This window comes from Balaenoptera acutorostrata, chromosome 7, assembly GCF_949987535.1.
Source record: "Balaenoptera acutorostrata chromosome 7, mBalAcu1.1, whole genome shotgun sequence".
NCBI classification, from domain to species: Eukaryota; Metazoa; Chordata; class Mammalia; order Artiodactyla; family Balaenopteridae; genus Balaenoptera; species Balaenoptera acutorostrata.
The window spans coordinates 103,812,138-103,830,740 of NC_080070.1; the positions used below are offsets into that span (position 1 = coordinate 103,812,138).

The 18,603-nt window shown below is 38.3% G+C and overlaps 1 protein-coding gene across 5 annotated transcripts in view; it reads right to left on the reverse strand.

Moving 5' to 3' along the window:
* VPS41 (VPS41 subunit of HOPS complex) overlaps positions 1–18,603 on the reverse strand; it is a 192,071-nt gene that overhangs the window by 160,869 nt on the left and 12,599 nt on the right. For all 5 annotated transcript variants that reach the window (XR_009008869.1, XM_007187746.2, XM_007187745.2 and 2 more), the window contains exon 2: positions 11,482–11,520. Coding sequence is in view for 4 of the 5 variants with exons in the window: in XM_007187746.2 (XP_007187808.2) it covers positions 11,482–11,520 (39 nt within the window). In the remaining variant the exon portion in view is untranslated. The remainder of the gene's footprint in view (positions 1–11,481; positions 11,521–18,603) is intronic.

The following is an 18,603-nucleotide window of genomic DNA, read 5'->3' on the forward strand; positions in this document are numbered from 1 at the left end:
CCTTGATTCCCCTTTCACTTACACGTCTACCTCCTACTCAAGAAATCCATTGTCTCTACTTCAAAAACTGCCCCAAATCTTCATCACCTCTAGCCAGAGTTTTGCCAAAGCCTCCTAACTGGTCTCACTGCTCCGTACCTGCCACCACCTCCCTGACTTTTTTCAAATGTCATCCAAAGTGATCTTACCAAACAATGATCCTCCAATGGCTTCCCATCTTACACACGGTAAAAACCGAAGTCCATAAGCTGACTTACAGGCTCTAGTTCTTGACCACTCATTACTTCTCAGACATGATTTCCTATTACTCTGCTCCAGCCCTGCTCGTATCCTCGAAGACCTCTAGCAGGACCCCAACTGAAGGTACTGTATTTGCTCTTCCTTTCACCTATGAGATCTTTCCCCTGGATATTTACTTATATGTCATCTTATTAGAGAGCCCTCCCCTACTGTTCAGGATAAAAGAGCATCCCTCAGCCCACTCCACAGTCCTCTTACCCAATGTTATTTTACTTTTATCCATAACATGTATTACCGACTGATATATATGTTTTTGTCTACTGTCTGCCTCCTTTATCAAATGCTGGTGTATCTTCACACCCAAAACATAATAGTATCCAATAAATATTTGTTGTATAAATAAAATAATCAGTCCACCTTGGGCTGTCTAAAATAATTTTCCTCCTATGTAAATTATAAATTTCTCCTAGTGAAATTGTAAATTCTGTTCAAATATATGTCATACCAGAAAAAGTCATGTTCATCTTCTCAATCTCGAACCAGCAGCAGAAATACAGTTTCACAAATCTTACATCCGGCAAGTTTCTACTAAGTTTCCAAATATATCACTTTTATAATATATGCTTCACAGAGAATGTTTATCCTTGCCTGAATGATGCAATAATCAGCAGAACCTGTTAATATTAATAGCTCATTAAATGAAAAAGCAAAATTTTAATCCAAGGGCTATTTGGAAGGATACAATATTATAACCCCATGCTCCCTTTCTCTCACCAATCAATTTCATAACAAGGTACATTACCATTTTAGTTACCAGTTGCTATAAATTTGTTTATTAAAATTAATAGATATAAAGAACCAATTTAAGTTTCGATAAATGATTCACAATGTTCTACCTACCAGGTAAAATAAATAAATAATTTTCTGTGATGCATTTTCTGATTTAAAAAACCTATCTCCTGATTTCTCACAATGACTGGTTTTCATTTTAACAAAACTGAAAAAGAATTCTCCTCGTGGCAGATGCACCGAGAAGGTACACTTTAAAATTAATTCCTTGTTAAACATAAACTGGGTATAGGTTTGTTTTAAATAGGTTCAGCTATTTGTCAGTCTTCTTAGTTTAGTAAAATTAATATATCTAACATATTCAAGACCTCCTAATTGTGATATTTGCAAGAACTAAGCCAGATCTGAATGGACATCACTTAGGAGGCATGTTTATAAATAATGGTAACAAAAATTATAAAGACAGAAGTGACAGTAACTAACCCTCTGTTATTACATGCCATGGCCCAGGCACAGGTCATGTAATTCACATGCAATTCAAAGGAACACACCATAGGCAGAATAAGCCTTCGTTTATCTATTCAGTTGCATTCATGAATAACTAAAGGTCACTGGAACCCTTACCTGGTAGAAAGCAGACTTCACTACATACCAGTTTCCATTCGGTGCTCTTCTCTTTCCTTGCCAACCCTCTTTAGCCTGATGGTTTTCCCCCTGTTATTCTCCTCTTTGCTGTGCAAGTTTAATCTTGAAAGGTTAGGCTAACAATTTGATGCTTCTACTGCAAAGTTCTTTGTACAACACACTAAACTCCTCTAAACTCCACTAAACAAAGGTGGCATATACTTCTAAATAAACAGTACACTGAGAACCTATTCAAAGCAGTGTTTAAAAAAAATACATATCTCTATGAAGCAGAACTGCTTCAGTTTCCAGCTCTATGAAAGTTTTCCACAGCACATTGTACCTGGTCCACAAATAGAAAAGGCCTTATGGAAGATGATGACATTTCTATATTGCTTTTGCCTCAATTTCCTCTCCCTGTGCCACTGATTCTACTCAGAAACAAATCTCTGCTATGTCAAACCACCACAATTTTGGAACTGTTTGTTACTGCAGCATCCTGCCTAATATAGTACTTAAAAGGACTGTGGTCCATATTAATTGAAATAATCCATGTAAAGCAATGAGCACAACACATGGAAATAAGTGAACCTGATAAAATGGAAGTAACTGATAATTCTTCATGATCTAAATATTGTCTTCCATTAAAATGTATATTATAAGAACAAAATGAATCAGATGTTGGAATTATCTGGCAAGGATTTTAAAGCAGCCATCATAAAAGTGCTTCAACAAGCAATTATAAATTCTCCTGAAACAAATGGAACAATAGAATATTTCAGCAAAGAAATGAGTCATTTAAAAAATGGAAACTTTAGAATTGGAAAATACAATACCCAAAAGAAATAACTCACTGGTTGGGCTCAACAGTAGAGATGACAAGGACAGAACCAATGAACTTAGGGATCTATCAGTGGAATTTACCCAATCTGAACAACAAAGAGAAAATAGACTGAAGAAAATGAACCATCTCAGGGACCTGTGGAACAATAACAAAAGGGCTAATATTCACATTATCAAAGTCCTAGAAGGAGAAGATAGAGGAACTGAGAATATTCGAAGAAATGATGGCTGAAAATTGTCCAAATTTGGTGAAGGACATAAACCTACAGATTCAATTAGCTAAACAAATTCCAAAGAAGAGAAATCAAAGAAAACCACTCCAAGAGACATCCTAATTAAAATTCTAAAAGCTAAAGTAAAAAAAAATCTTGCAAGCAGCCAGGGAAACATGACACATTACTTATGGGAGAGTACCAATTCAAATGACAACAGATTTCTCATTTGAAATGACAGAGGCCAGAAGGAAGTGGCACATAATTTCTCAAGTTCTAAAAGAACAGAACTGTCAACCACTAATGCTATATCCGGTAAAAATATCCCTTAAGAATGGAAGCGAAATAAAGACATTCTCAGATGAAGAAAAACTAAGAGGATTTGTCGCTTGCAAATCTATCCCTAAAGAATAGGCTACAGGAAGTTTTCTAAACAGGAAGGAACAGAAGATAGAAGAAAACTGAAGAAGGCTTAGAACTTTAAAAGAACATAAAAATGGGTGATAATGGGGTGAACATAGCAGATTATCCCTCTTTTCATGAGTTTCTTAAATCATATTTGATAGTTGAATTAAAAAGTTTAATACCAACTGATGTGGTGCTCAATGAACAAAGTAAATATTTAAGACAACTGTATTTAAAAAATGGGAAGGGTAAAGGGACATAAAAGTAAGGTTTCTAAATGTGACTAGAAGTAGTAAAATGTCCTGGATACCAGTAGACTGTGACCAGTTTTGTATGCATATTTTAACACCTAGAGCAACCGTTAAGAAAACCATACAAAGTAATGTACTCAAAACCACTATAAATAAATCAATATGGAATCTCAGAAAAATGTTCAAGCAACTCACAGAAAGGGAAGAAAAGAGAAACAAGAAAAATGAAAAACAGAGAAAACAAACAGAAAAAAACCCAGCAGACTGAAACCCTGATATGTCAATAATCCCCTTACATGTGAATGGTCTAACCATGCCAATGAAGAGTGGCAGAGTAGGAAAGAGTCAATCTCGAAAGGTAAACACACGGTACAGTTCCATCCATATAATACATTTGAAATGACAAATGTATAGAGATGGTGAACAGAATAGTGGTTGCCAGGTGGTGGAGGAGGGGGAGGGAGTGGCTGTGACTTAAAAGGGAACTTATTTTTCATCTTGTGATGAAACTGTTCTGTATCTTGACAGCACTGGTGGTCACAGGAATCTTCACATGTGATAAAAGTGTACCGAATCAAACACACACACAAATGAATGCATATAAAACTGATGGAATCTGAATAAGGTCTGGTCTGTAGATTGCATCAATATCCATCACATATCATATCATGTCCTGGTTGTGATGTACTAGAGTTACCCAAGATGTTACCCTTTGGGAACTAGGTGACGGGTATAAAGAAACCCTTTGTATTATTTCTTACAATGGCATGTGAATCTACGATTACCTCAAAATTTTAAACTTTTAAAAAACTCAAGAAAAAAATGCTTATTAGAGTAAAAACAATTTTGGTTTTATATAAAACCTTGGATAAAATAAAGAGGGCAAGAAATAAACCAAACTTTTTCCTTAACTCCCTGTTTGAGTTTGAGGTAGGGAAGGAAGGACACGCAGTTTTATTTTGGGTTCCACAGCTTTGCAACCCAAAAGTTCTGTAATATGTACAGACATTAACAAGTTTTGTTAAAAAGTAATAATTGTATTGTTTTGCTAAGTATATAAGTAATGCATATGTTACAAAAAATTTAGAAAAATGAAGGCAGATTATGATAAATAAGAGTCACATGACCCAGTGATAATATGGCCTTGTAGTCTTTCTATGATCATATGTGGACTTTGGAGGGTGAAGAGAAACTGGATTATACTCTGAATCAGGAATCAGCATACTACAGCCCACAGCCAAATCCAGCCAGATGACTGTTTTTGTACAACCCACAAACAAAGAAGGGTTTTTACATGTTTATATGGTTACATACCTTCATAATATCCTAGTATTGCCTCTTTGATTGCAAAGCTTTAAGTACTTACTATCTAAACATTTACAAAAAGAGCTTTCCAATCACCCCCACATCTAAATTGCATTTTTGTAAAAAGCTTTTTTAAATTAAAAAGATAATGCAATTCCTTATTTCTAGATATTTAGCCTGTTTCCAAATTTTTATAATATAAACAAAGTTGTAATGCACATTCTTGCGGCTAAATTTCTGCAGAGATGAATGTACTTTTCAAAGGGGATATAACTTATAACTAACATTATTTTATAAATAAGTATGTTATACATATGTTTATAATTATTTATAAATGTTTAAATTATTTTGTAAATAACATCATTTATTTTATGACAAAACATTTATTTTATGACAAAACAGGAATTTTATTAGATTATTAATGTCATATATACATTAGCTAGACAATCCTCTCTTCTCCAGAACAGAAAGCCAGTTCAAAGATTCTAAAATTGATGTCTTATCCTACTAGTTGAATAAGCCAAACTCTGTAACATCACCCAAAATATCATCTTATACATAGGCAGAAGTTCTAAGGAAGGTTTTTTTTTTAAGGCCTAATTCTATAAAAGTGCATAGAGGAAGAGTCTGGCATAAAATTACAGAGGTCAAGGTGAAGTTGAAGGTAGCGTAACTGAGGTGAGAAGACCAGAACTTGCAGTCAGACTGCTGGGTTCTAATCGATTTACAAGCCAGGTGACCCTGGGCAAGTTAACTAAACACTCTTAAGTCTGTTTCTTCATCTGTAAAACAGAAGCGGTAATCATGGCCAAGTCACAGGGCCGATTAATACACGGAAGCACTGCTTCCTACATTGAACGTGCTTGTTTTTCTAATGAGCCTCATTATCCAAACAGATGCCCAATACTGTGCTCATTCCACAATACCATCTTTGCTCCAAAGAGAGCTCAGAACCTTCCTCTATAAGCAGTAACTTGTAGCATTTTAAAAATAAAATCCCAGATATTAGCTTGCTCACTTGCATGTGTGTGTGTAAAAGTTTATTGCTTGTTTCAGCCAGAACAAAGCCATTAATAAAAGGAGTCACCAATGAATTAAAAAGTACCACCTTTGAGGAAAAAAAATTGAACACAGAGGTATCAAATTTTAGGCTTAGAATGTCTTTTGCCTTTAACTGCCTAATCATGGGGTTTACTCTGTTTCCCACCATACAGCAGCACTAGATACTTTGGAAATCTTCTTGGACCACACAGCCCCGCCCCACCTAGCTCATCTCTCACATACCAGCCTACACTTCCTGTTCACTGAACTTGAGAAGTATTTCCTCTCTGCCTTCTACTGCTTGGCCCAGGCCCCTCTACCCCATCTCTAATGGGGGCTTCCACTGGAAACTTCCTGCCATGGGTCTCTCCGGCCAGTTCATCTGTCACCAGCCCCTATCCCCACGCCTGACAATCAAGGCTTTAGCTGCCTCCCCTCTGCCGCCCGCCCCCGTGTCCACAGGGTCAAGTCCAAACTGCCAGGTTCGACACATTAGGAGCTTCACATCCGCATCCTAGCTTCCTCGTCTAACCTCGTCTCCCCAACTTCCTCCTGCATGCCGGCCACACAGAGCTCATCACAGCTGGCTGAACATGCACGTGCTTTCATGACTTGGCCTCGGCACATACATTCCCTCCTTCCCAGAGACCTGGCCAGCCTCTCTGCCCAGACTCATCCTCCGTAATAGCTCCTGAAGACTCCTAATGAAGCCATTCCTGACTAAACATCCGCTCCTCTGTATTCCCAGAGCGCTCTGCTACCGCCTACGTGATAGCAGCCGTCAGCCCTGGAAACTGAAAACATCTCAGAGCTTCAAAAGGGGAATGAAATCCTTTCGAAGACAACATACTTCTTTGTTAAGCTTTACAAGACACTGTCTAAGAAATAGTCTGGCTCATCATTTCAAGGTGGAATAAACAGTAGACTGTATATTAAAAACAAAAAATCCCAGACATGAGGGCCAGTTTCGTTATCTTCCAAATTTGCCATAATTAAGTATTAACGTGAATACAAGACCCCTAACTGTTCAGCTTATTAAATAACATTACTTACTATCTTGGTTGTAATCTGGTTTTGAATTTCTACTTTAAGTGTAAAGAACAAGTTAACATTCTTAAAGTTTGACATCCTGACATAAACTCCACTTTCGATTATTTTAATTATACTCCACACCTCAAATTCATTTCCTTTGGCTGCAGTTTTCAAGATTAGTGAAAAACATATGGACAATTTTGAGCATTCTGTGCTCTTTTCTCAAACACAGTAAAATAAGAACTTTGAAGAAAACACAGGAGGAAGCTTCATAATATTGGATTTGGCAATGATTTCTTGGATGTGATACTAAGAGCACAGGAAACAAAAGTGAAAATAGATTAACTGGACTACATCAAAATTGAAAACTTCTATATATCAAAAGACACACTCAACAGAGTGAAAAAGTAACCTAGGGAATGGGAGAAAATATTTGTAATTCATATAACTAAAAAGGGATACACATAGATAGATTAATATATATTCTTTATATATTCTTTTTTCCTTTATATATAATACATAGATAAAGATAAAGGTAAATCACTTATAACTCTACAGACCTTTACCTGTCTAGCTAGCTATCTCTCCATCTATCCATCCCATCCACAGGTTGTTGAGTTGCATCTGTATCTACCTGATAAGGGGTTAATATCCAGGTATCTATCTGATATCCATATCTACACCTGATAAAGGGTTAATATTCAGAATATATAAAGAACTCCTCAACTCAACAGAAAAACAATTCGATTAGAAAATGGGCAAAGGACTTGAATAGATATATCTCTATAGATACACAAATGGCCAATGAGCATATGAAAAGACACTTAACATCACTAATTATTAGGAAAATGCAAATCAAACCACAGTAAGATATCACCTCACACCGTCAGGATAGCTACTATCAAAAAACAAAAACAAAAAGGAAAATAGGTGTTGGTGGAGAAAAGTTCCAGAAACAGGTTGCCCAACAATGTGAATATCCTTAATGATACTGAACTGTATACTTCAAAATGGTTAAGATGGTACATTTTATGTTATGTATATTTTACAACTAAAAATTTTTAAATTAAAAATTAACTAAAAGTTAAAAAAAAGAACTTCAGAATAACCTAACACTATGGTTTTCCTGTAACGTGAAAGCCCAATTTATATGAAATGCCGCATTTCATAAAGTGATAAAAAAATAAATTGTTATATTACATGGTTGAAAACACTTAAGTATTGTTGTTCACAAAAATGGAAATCACCTGAGCACTTGAATAAACAAGAGGTATATGTACATAAAGGAAATGCCTGCCCTGAGAAAGCTTAATTAACAGTTACAAAACCTAATGGGAAGAAGAGAGAGAGGAAGAAAAGGAAGAATGAAGATTCTTTGGCCACCAAGTGGTGTCTCAATACCAATACCAATACCAATACCAATCCTAGAAGTGGAAAGTGGTTCAAACTGAGTGAGAAATCCAAGAAAAACTTCTCCAAAGACTGGAGTGCAAGCCAACTCACTATACCTACAAAGCCTAAACTCGGCTCTACCGCCAGCCTGACTATTCTGGTCGTCCGTAAACTCCCTAGAATCTGTCATCTCTGGGAGGGTAACCACTTCAGAGCCAGTGGGGAGTCTCTCCAAGCCCTCAGGTTAAAGCACCAGGCTGTAAAATCAGCCACTGGCACCAGCACTAAAATACAAGCTGAGGATCACTAATATTCACGGAGTGCTTCCCATGTGCTAAATGCCAAATAAGATGCTTTGCAAACATCCATCTTCTCTAATCCTCACAGCAACCATACAAGGTTAGCAGTAACTCCCATTTTTCATAGGAGGAAACTGAAGAATACAAGGGTTGAGTGCTATGCCCAAGGTCACGCAGCAAGTATGAAGCACAGCTGAGATATGAACCTGAGGTACCAACCTGAGAAGGCACCAGGGCTGGAAGGCAAAATGACCAAGAGCCCAGAGTCTGGGGACTAGAATCTGAACCCATTTCACCCACGAAACAGCTACAACCTTAGATGGTCAGGTTCCTTTTTGGGTCTCAGTTTCCTCAACGTTCATGTATCTTTTCTTTCCATTTCTTTCTTGAGTGTGGTCAACTCTTATTCCTTCACTTCCTAGTTTTTTGATTCATTTCTGTTCTGAGATTTAAAATTTCTGGTTTAAGATAGTTTTTCACATCTGCAAAGGCTTGTTTAAAGATATTCAACTCAGGATGGAGTGTTATGTCGCTGTTCTCTTGGAAATTTTTTGCTTCTCACTTTTTTTTCCTATAGTAGTTTTATACAGATGCTACCTGCCATTTCAGATCATTTTTAAATGTCTTAGATTTTCCTGGACAGCACCAACAGGCGCTCCCATGGAGAGGTGAGGTATTTGGGTGTTTTACTAGGTTTCTTAGTTACACTGGTAAATGAAGGACGTTTTCTTTAATAAGTGGCATCTTTTTCTTGGTGGTGGGGCGAGAAGAATAGGTAAATCTCCTGACTCTATGATATTGTTTGTTTCTGGGCACCCTGAATTTCCCTGTTTTTCCCTTTTCCCTTCACCACCAGGCCTCCAGGGGGTGCCTCCCCCGTCTCTCGAGAAGCAGTCCCACCCCAATGCTGTACTGCCGGTGTTTCACGCATTTTCAAACCCCTTTCTTTAAATTTTCTGCTTTTCCAGGAAGCGGCCTGAGGTGACCTCTAAAAATGGTTCGCTATCCACTTGACCCAGAAAACCCCACAAAATCATGCAAGAGGTTCAAATCTTCGTGTTCACTTTAAGAACACTCGTGAAACTGCCCAGACCACGAAGGGTACGCATATCCAAAAGCCACCAAGTATCTGAAGGATGTCACTTCACAGAAGCAATGTGTGCCGTTCCGTCGTTACAATGGGGGAGTTGGTAGGTGCGTCCAGGCCAAACAGTGGGGCTGGACACAGGGTCAGTGGCCCCAAAAGAGTGCTGTATTCTTACTGCACATGGTCAAAACTGCAGAGAGTAAGGCTGAACTTAACGGCTTAGATGTAGATTCTCTGGTCATTGGGCACAGCCAGGTGAACAAATCCCCCACAATGTGGCACAGGACTTCCAGAGTTCAAGGTCGGATCAACCCATACATGAGCTCTCCCTGCCACATTGAGATGATCCGTACTGAAAAAGAACAGACTGTTCCTAAACCAGAAGAGGAGGTTGCACAGAAGAAAAAGGTATCCCAGAAAAAAACTGAAGAAACAAAAACCTACGGCCTGGGAATAAATGCCGCAAAAAAATAAATGCAAATAAAAGTTAAAAAAAAAAAAAAAAAATTTCCAGCACAGTCAGTGCTCAGATCCACCCGTCTCAGACCTGTTCTCACAACCTCCCCACTCAGGATGGGGCATGATTTATGATTTCCCTCCGTTTCCTGCCACCGCTGGGGCTCAGCTACTCTCCCCTCATTCCCATCCATCTGACCCTCAGCTCCAGTCAATCCAGAGCTGGCTCTTTGCTGGTTTCAGATATTTATTTCCCCACTTATTTGGAAGTTTAGAGTACTCCCTGTTTCCTAACTATGCTGGAGACGGGGGTTATGCGTGCTTTTGTTTGCTTTCCTTCTGGATCCATTTAGTGTCTGAAGGATGTGGGGAAAGATTGAGATGTAGGTGGCTGGCAACATTTTCCTGATGTCTGAAATGAAATTCCTGGACGGGGCTCTGACCCTGCAGGATTCTGAACCAGTGATTCTGAGAGCACGGGCTTCTCAGTTAAGTAGAACTTTCCAAAAATAAAAATGGTGCTGCTCTGAAATGCTTTCAATGCTTCATTAAAAATCAACAACTATTATATCCCATCTATAAGCAAATTCAGTAACACCTTACCAGGGGCTTTGAAGAGAGTATCAGAGATCCTTAGTAGTGAAAATGTTAGGAACCACAGCTCTACAGCCAAACTACAAATGCATGATGGCATGATATGTAAGATATTCTCTAGAAGAATATGTATAACCCCCCTTTCCCCCCCAAAAGCAAAAAAGATAATAACTATCTGTAACATCAATCCAAATGTAATAGATTATATTAAATATCACATTGGTGTGGATTTCCAAAAGGTTATCATAAATACTTTTATATTCCTGAGCCAAAGGAAATACTGAAAGGAAAAAAGTAATTGTTATTAGTCCATCTATAAAACTAATAAACTAATTAATCAGTGTTATGCTTAAACTTATTTTTTTATGCATAGCCTTGAGAAATTTTTTTAAAGCCCTCCTTTATATATTACTTTTTTCTCCTTCAATTCAATCGTTAATACAACTTAGCTCCCTAACAGCTTTTAAGGTACTTACTTCCCTTTTTATTTTATGAAATAAATGACCATTTCAATGATTCAGAAACTATACCAATGAGCACACCATATTCATTAAAAGAAAAAAGAAAGAATAAGTATTGCAGACCCAACAGTGGCTATTTTTAAAAATAGGTTTTTAAGTGTCGAGATTGGTTTGTAAAACTTTGCATCAATTGCGCCACTGCCAACATGCTTCAGGTTAAAATACTGTTCAAAATGAGGAAAAAACTTTGTGTTCCTTTTCCTGTTTATTTTTCAAGCAAACCCATTTAAAATTTTTAAAGATGACCGGCATGTCCTTCCCCAAGGTTTCATCATCTATGGCCCTACTTTACCATGCCAAGTTCCGGGGAATGTTGCATTTAGCAAGGCATGACCAGCTCAAGATGCTGGCTTAGCTAGAAATTCCCAGGTTCCTGAATCCCCACCTTACCTCAGACTCATCTGTAGATTCTTCAAGCGACCCGGTTTCCTACAAAGCATAGAGGGGGGAGAACGGTCAGAACACGTGACAAAAGGAGAAAAAATATTTTCAAGGAACAAGAGTCATCATGTCCCCACCACCAATACCCATCTGCCCTTTTTTGGAGGTAATTTGCAACTCCAGTTTAAAGAACTCCACATGGTCCGACTCTCGCAGGCCTCCTACAACACCTTCTCCATACCCTGCAGGGTACCCTGAGATGGTCGCTCTGGGGCCACACGGATCCACCCCTCCCAGTGACCTCCCTTGACTGGTCAGCAGGTTAACAAATGACCCCAGGAATTCCTCATGGGAGGACCCAGAAGGCTTTTCCTTCGCTGAAGATGGAAATCAGTCTGGCAAAGCAGCCTTACTGATCTCAGAACAGGCAACTGCCATCTCAAATTATCTTTAAGCCAATTTTTATATGGAAAAACTCTTGTGCTATTAATTATTATGCTATGAATCTGGCTGAGTCAAAATAATTGTCTTGCTTAACAGCTTTTACAACAGAATTCCCCTAGTGTGGTACCTATCAGACGTTCTGCAAACAAGCTGTATAATTTACATCCGCTCTTTAAACCATTAACTGGAAGACAAATTCTGCCATTTAACACAGTTTCCCTCTTGCTAGACAATGAATCTTGCTGCTCTGGAGAACACAAAGCAAAAAGGGGGGAAAAAAAATGGACCTGATTCCGCTAATCTCTCACCTGTCCACTCAAGGGGAATCTGCTGATGCCACGCACCCTCAAAGAGGTCAGCAAAATGAAGATTTACTTAACGTGCTTATAGATATCAACAGCAATAAAAGGTTACAACTAATATGCTGACACTGAACGTAAGCATTTCGCAACCATCCACGAGATTAAAGAAAAAAAAAAGAACCAAAAAAATGGGGCAAGGGCATTTTAGATACATCAAGACCAAAAAAATAAACATTTTAAAGAAAGTTGGGAGATTAACCAAGATGGCGGAGTAGAAGGACGTGCTCTCACTCCCTCTTGCGAGAGCACCAGAATCACAACTGGCTGCTGGACAATCATTGACAGGAAGACCCTGGACTTCACCAAGGAGGATACCCCACGTCCAAGGACAGAGGAGAAGCCACAGTGAGACGGTAGGAGGGGCGCAATCAGAGTAATCAAATCCCATAACTGCTGGGTGGGTGACTCGCAGACTGGCGAACACTTATACCACAGAAGTCCACCCACTGGAGTGAAGGTTCTGAGCCCCACGTCAGGCTTCCCAACCTGGGGGTCTGGCAAAGGGAGGAGGAATTCCTAGAGAATCAGACTTTGAAGTCTAGTGGGAATTGATTGCAGGACTGTGACAGGACTGGGGGAAACAGAGACCCCACTCTTGGAGGGCACACACAAAGTAATGTGTGCATCGGGACCCAGGGGAAGGAGCAGTGACCCTGGGGGAGACTGAACCAGACGTACCTGCTGGTGTTGGGGGGTCTCCTGCAGAGGCAAGTGGTGGCTCTGTTTCAACGTGGGGATAAGGACACTGGCAGCAGAGGTCCTGGGAAGTTCTCCTTGGCGTGAGCCCTCCCAGAGTCTGCCATTAACCCCACCAAAGAGCACGGGTAGGCTCCAGTGTTGGGTTGCCTCAGGCAAAACAACCAACAGGGAGGGAACCCAGCCCCACCCATCAACAGTCAAGTGGATTAAGGTTTTACTGAGCTCTGATCACCACAGCAACAGGGAGGGAACCCAGCCCCACCCATCAACAGTCAAGTGGATTAAGGTTTTACTGAGCTCTGACCGCCACAGCAACAGTCAGCTCTACCCACCACCAGAGCCTCCCATCAAGCCTCTTAGATAGCCTCAACCACCAGAGGGCAGACAACAGAAGCAAGAAAAACTACAATCCTGCAGCCTGTGGAACAAAAACCATATTCACAAAAGGACTGACAAGATGAAAAGGCAGAGGGCTATGTACCAGATGAAGGAACAAGAAAAAACCCCAGAAAAACAACTAAATGAAGTGGAGATAGGCAACCTTCCAGAAAAAGAATTCAGAATAATGATAGTGAAGATGATCCAGGACCTCGGAATAAGAATGGAGGCAAAGATTGAGAAGATGCAAGAAATGATTAACAAAGACCTAGAAGAATTAAAGAACAAACAAACAGAGATGACCAATACAATAACTGAAATGAAAACTACACTAGAAGGAATCAATAGCAGAATAACTGAGGCAGAAGAACGGATAAGTGACCTGGAAGACAGAATGGTGGAATTCACTGCTGCGGAACAGACTAAAGAAAAAAGAATGAAAAGAAATGAAGACAGCCTAAGAGACCTCTGGGACAACATTAAACGCAACAACATTCGCATTATAGGGGTCCCAGAAGGAGAAGAGAGAGAGAAAGGACCAGAGAAAATATTTGAAGAGATTATAGTCGAAAACTTCCCTAACATGGGAAAGGAAATAGCCACCCAAGTCCAGGAAGCGCAGAGAGTCCCATACAGAATAAACCCAAGGAGAAACACGCCGAGACACATAGTAATCAAAGTGGCAAAAATTAAAGACAAAGAAAAATTACTGAAAGCAGCAAGGGAAAAACGACAAATAACATACAAGGGAACTCCCATAAGGTTAACAGCTGATTTCTCAGCAGAAACTCTGCAAGCCAGAAGGGAGTGGCATGATATACTTAAAGTGATGAAAGGGAAGAACCTACAACCAAGATTACTCTACCCAGCAAGGATCTCATTTAGATTTGATGGAGAAATCAAAAGCTTTACAGACAAGCAAAAGCTAAGAGAATTCAGCACCACCAAACCAGCTCTACAACAAATGCTAAAGGAACTTCTCTAAGTGGGAAACACAAGAGAAGAAAAGGACCTACAAAAACAAACCCAAAACAATTAAGAAAATGGTCATAGGAACATTCATATCGATAATTACCTTAAACGTGAATGGATTAAATGCCCCAACCAAAAGACATAGACTGGCTGAATGGATACAAAAACAAGACCCATATATATGCTGTCTACAAGAGACCCACTTCAGACCTAGGGACACATACAGACTGAAAGTGAGGGGATGGAAAAAGATATTCCATGCAAATGGAAATCAAAAGAAAGCTGGAGTAGCTATACTCATATCAGATAAAATAGACTTTAAAATAAAGAATGTTACAAGAGACAAGGAAGGACACTACATAATGATCCAGGGATCAATCCAAGAAGAAGATATAACAATTATAAATATATATGCACCCAACATAGGAGCACCTCAATACATAAGGCAACTGCTAACAGCTATAAAAGAGGAAATCGACAGTAACACAATAATAGTGGGGGACTTTAACACCTCACTTACACCAATGGACAGATCATCCAAAATGAAAATAAATAAGGAAACAGAAGCTTTAAATGACACAATAGACCAGATAGATTTAATTGATATATATAGAACATTCCATCCAAAAACGGCAGATTACACGTTCTTCTCAAGTGCACAGGGAACATTCTCCAGGATAGATCACATCTTGGGTCACAAATCAAGCCTCAGTAAATTTAAGAAAATTGAAATCATATCAAGCATCTTTTCTGACCACAACGCTATGAGGTTAGAAATGAATTACAGGGAAAAAAACGTAAAAAAGACAAACACATGGAGGCTAAACAATACGTTACTAAATAACCAAGAGATCACTGAAGAAATCAAACAGGAAATTAAAAAATACCTAGAGACAAATGACAATGAAAACACGACGACCCAAAACCTATGGGATGCAGCAAAAGCGGTTCTAAGATGGAAGTTTATAGCTATACAAGCCTACCTAAAGAAACAAGAAAAATCTCAAGTAAACAATCTAACCTTACACCTAAAGAAACTAGAGAAAGAAGAACAAACAAAACCCAAAGTTAGCAGAAGGAAAGAAATCATAAAGATCAGAGCAGAAATAAATGAAATAGAAACAAAGAAAACAATAGCAAAGATCAATAAAACTAAAAGTTGGTTCTTTGAGAAGATAAACAAAATTGATAAGCCATTAGCCAGACTCATCAAGAAAAAGAGGGAGAGGACTCAAATCAATAAAATCAGAAATGAAAAAGGAGAAGTTACAACAGACACTGCAGAAATACAAAACATCCTAAGAGACTACTACAAGCAACTTTATGCCAATAAAATGGACAACCTGGAAGAAATGGACAAATTCTTAGAAAGGTATAACCTTCCAAGACTGAATCAGGAAGAAACAGAAAATATCAACAGACCAATCACAAGTAATGAAATTGAAACTGTGATTAAAAATCTTCCAACAAACAAAAGTCCAGGACCAGATGGCTTCACAGGTGAATTCTATCAAACATTTAGAGAAGAGCTAACACCCATCCTTCTCAAACTCTTCCAAAAAATTGCAGAGGAAGGAACACTCCCAAACTCATTCTATGAGGCCACCATCACCCTGATACCAAAACCAGACAAAGACACTACAAAAAAAGAAAATTACAGACCAATATCACTGATGAATATAGATGCAAAAATCTTCAACAAAATACTAGCAAACAGAATCCAACAACACATTAAAAGGATCATACACCACGATCAAGTGGGATTTATCCCAGGGATGCAAGGATTCTTCAATATACGCAAATCAATCAATGTGATACACCATATTAACAAATTGAAGAATAAAAACCATATGATCATCTCAATAGATACAGAAAAAGCTTTTGACAAAATTCAACACCATTTCTGATAAAAACTCTCCAGAAAGTGGGCATAGAGGGAACCTACCTCAACATAATAAAGGCCATATATGACAAACCCACAGCAAACATCATTCTCAATGGTGAAAAACTGAAAGCATTTCCTCTAAGATCAGGAACGAGACAAGGATGTCCACTCTCACCACTATTATTCAACATAGTTCTGGAAGTCCTAGCCATGGCAATCAGAGAAGAAAAAGAAATAAAAGGAATACAAATTGGAAAAGAAGAAGTAAAACTGTCACTGTTTGCGGATGACATGATACTATACATAGAGAATCCTAAAACTGCCACCAGAAAACTGCTAGAGCTAATTAATGAATATGGTAAAGTTGCAGGTTACAAAATTAATGCACAGAAATCTCTTGCATTCCTATACACTAATGATGAAAAATCTGAAAGAGAAATTATGGAAACACTCCCATTTACCAGTGCAACAAAAAGAATAAAATACCTAGGAATAAACCTACCTAGGGAGACAAAAGACCTGTATGCAGAAAACTATAAGACACTGATGGAAGAAATTAAAGATGATACCAACAGATGGAGAGATATACCATGTTCTTGGATTGGAAGAATCAACATTGTGAAAATGAGTATACTACCCAAAGCAATCTACAGATTCAATGCAATCCCTATCAAATTACCAATGGCATTTTTTACGGAGCTAGAACAAATCATCTTAAAATTTGTATGGAGACACAAAAGACCCCGAATAGCCAAAGCAGTCTTGAGGCAAAAAAATGGAGCTGGAGGAATCAGACTCCCTGACTTCAGACTATACTACAAAGCTACAGTAATCAAGACAATATGGTACTGGCACAAAAACAGAAACATAGATCAATGGAACAAGATAGAAAGCCCAGAGATTAACCCACGCACCTATGGTCAACTAATCTATGACAAAGGAGGCAAAGATATACAATGGAGAAAAGACAGTCTCTTCAATAAGTGGTGCTGGGAAAACTGGACAGCCACATGTAAAAGAATGAAATTAGAATACTCCCTAACACCATACACAAAAATAAACTCAAAATGGATTAGAGACCTAAATATAAGACTGGCCACTATAAAACTCTTAGAGGAAAACATAGGAAGAACACTCTTTGACATAAATCACAGCAAGATCTTTTTCGATCCAACTCCTAGAGTAATGGAAATAAAAACAAAAATAAACAAGTGGGACCTAATGAAACTTCAAAGCTTTTGCACAGCAAAGGAAACCATAAACAAGACGAAAAGACAACCCTCAGAATGGGAGAAAATATTTGCAAATGAATCAACGGACAAAGGATTAATCTCCAAAATATATAAACAGCTCATTCAGCTCAATATCAAAGAAACAAACACCCCAATCCAAAAATGGGCAGAAGACCTAAATAGAAATTTCTCCAAAGAAGACATACAGATGGCCACGAAGCACATGAAAAGATGCTCAACATCACTAATTATTAGAGAAATGCAAATCAAAACTACAATGAGGTATCACCTCACTCCTGTTAGAATGGGCATCATCAGAAAATCTACAAACAACAAATGCTGGAGAGGGTGTGGAGAAAAGGGAACCCTCTTGCACTGTTGGTGGGAATGTAAATTGATACAGCCACTATGGAGAACAATATGGAGGTTCCTTAAAAAACTAAAAATAGAATTACCATATGACCCAGCAATCCCACTACTGGGCATATACCCAGAGAAAACCGTAATTCAAAGACACGTGCACCCGAATGTTCATTGCAGCACTATTTACAATAGCCAGGTCATGGAAGCAACCTAAATGCCCATCAACAGACGAATGGATAAAGAAGTTGTGGTACATATATACAATGGAATATTACTCAGCCATAAAAAGGAACGAAATTGAGTCATTTGTTGAGAAGTGGATGGATCTAGAGACTGTCATACAGAGTGAAGTAAGTCAGAAAGAGAAAAACAAATATCGTATATTAATGCATGTATGTGGAACCTAGAAAAATGGTACAGATGAGCCAGTTTGCAGGGCAGAAGTTGAGACACAGATGTAGAGAATGGACATATGGACACCAAGGGGAGAAAACTGCGATGAGGTGGGGATGGTGGTGTGCTGAATTGGGCGATTGGGATTGACATGTATACACTGATGTGTATAAAACTGATGCCTAATAAGAACCTGCAGTATAAAAAAACAAACAAAACAACTAATACTAAACTTTCATTGGGTTATTTGTATGGAAATATATTAATATAAATGTTTCAGACATTACATGAAATTTCTAAAAATCTTATATTTGTATTTGTATGGAAATATGTATGGAAATATGTTAATATAAATGTTTCAGACATTACATGAAATTTCTAAAAATCTTATATTTGTATTTGT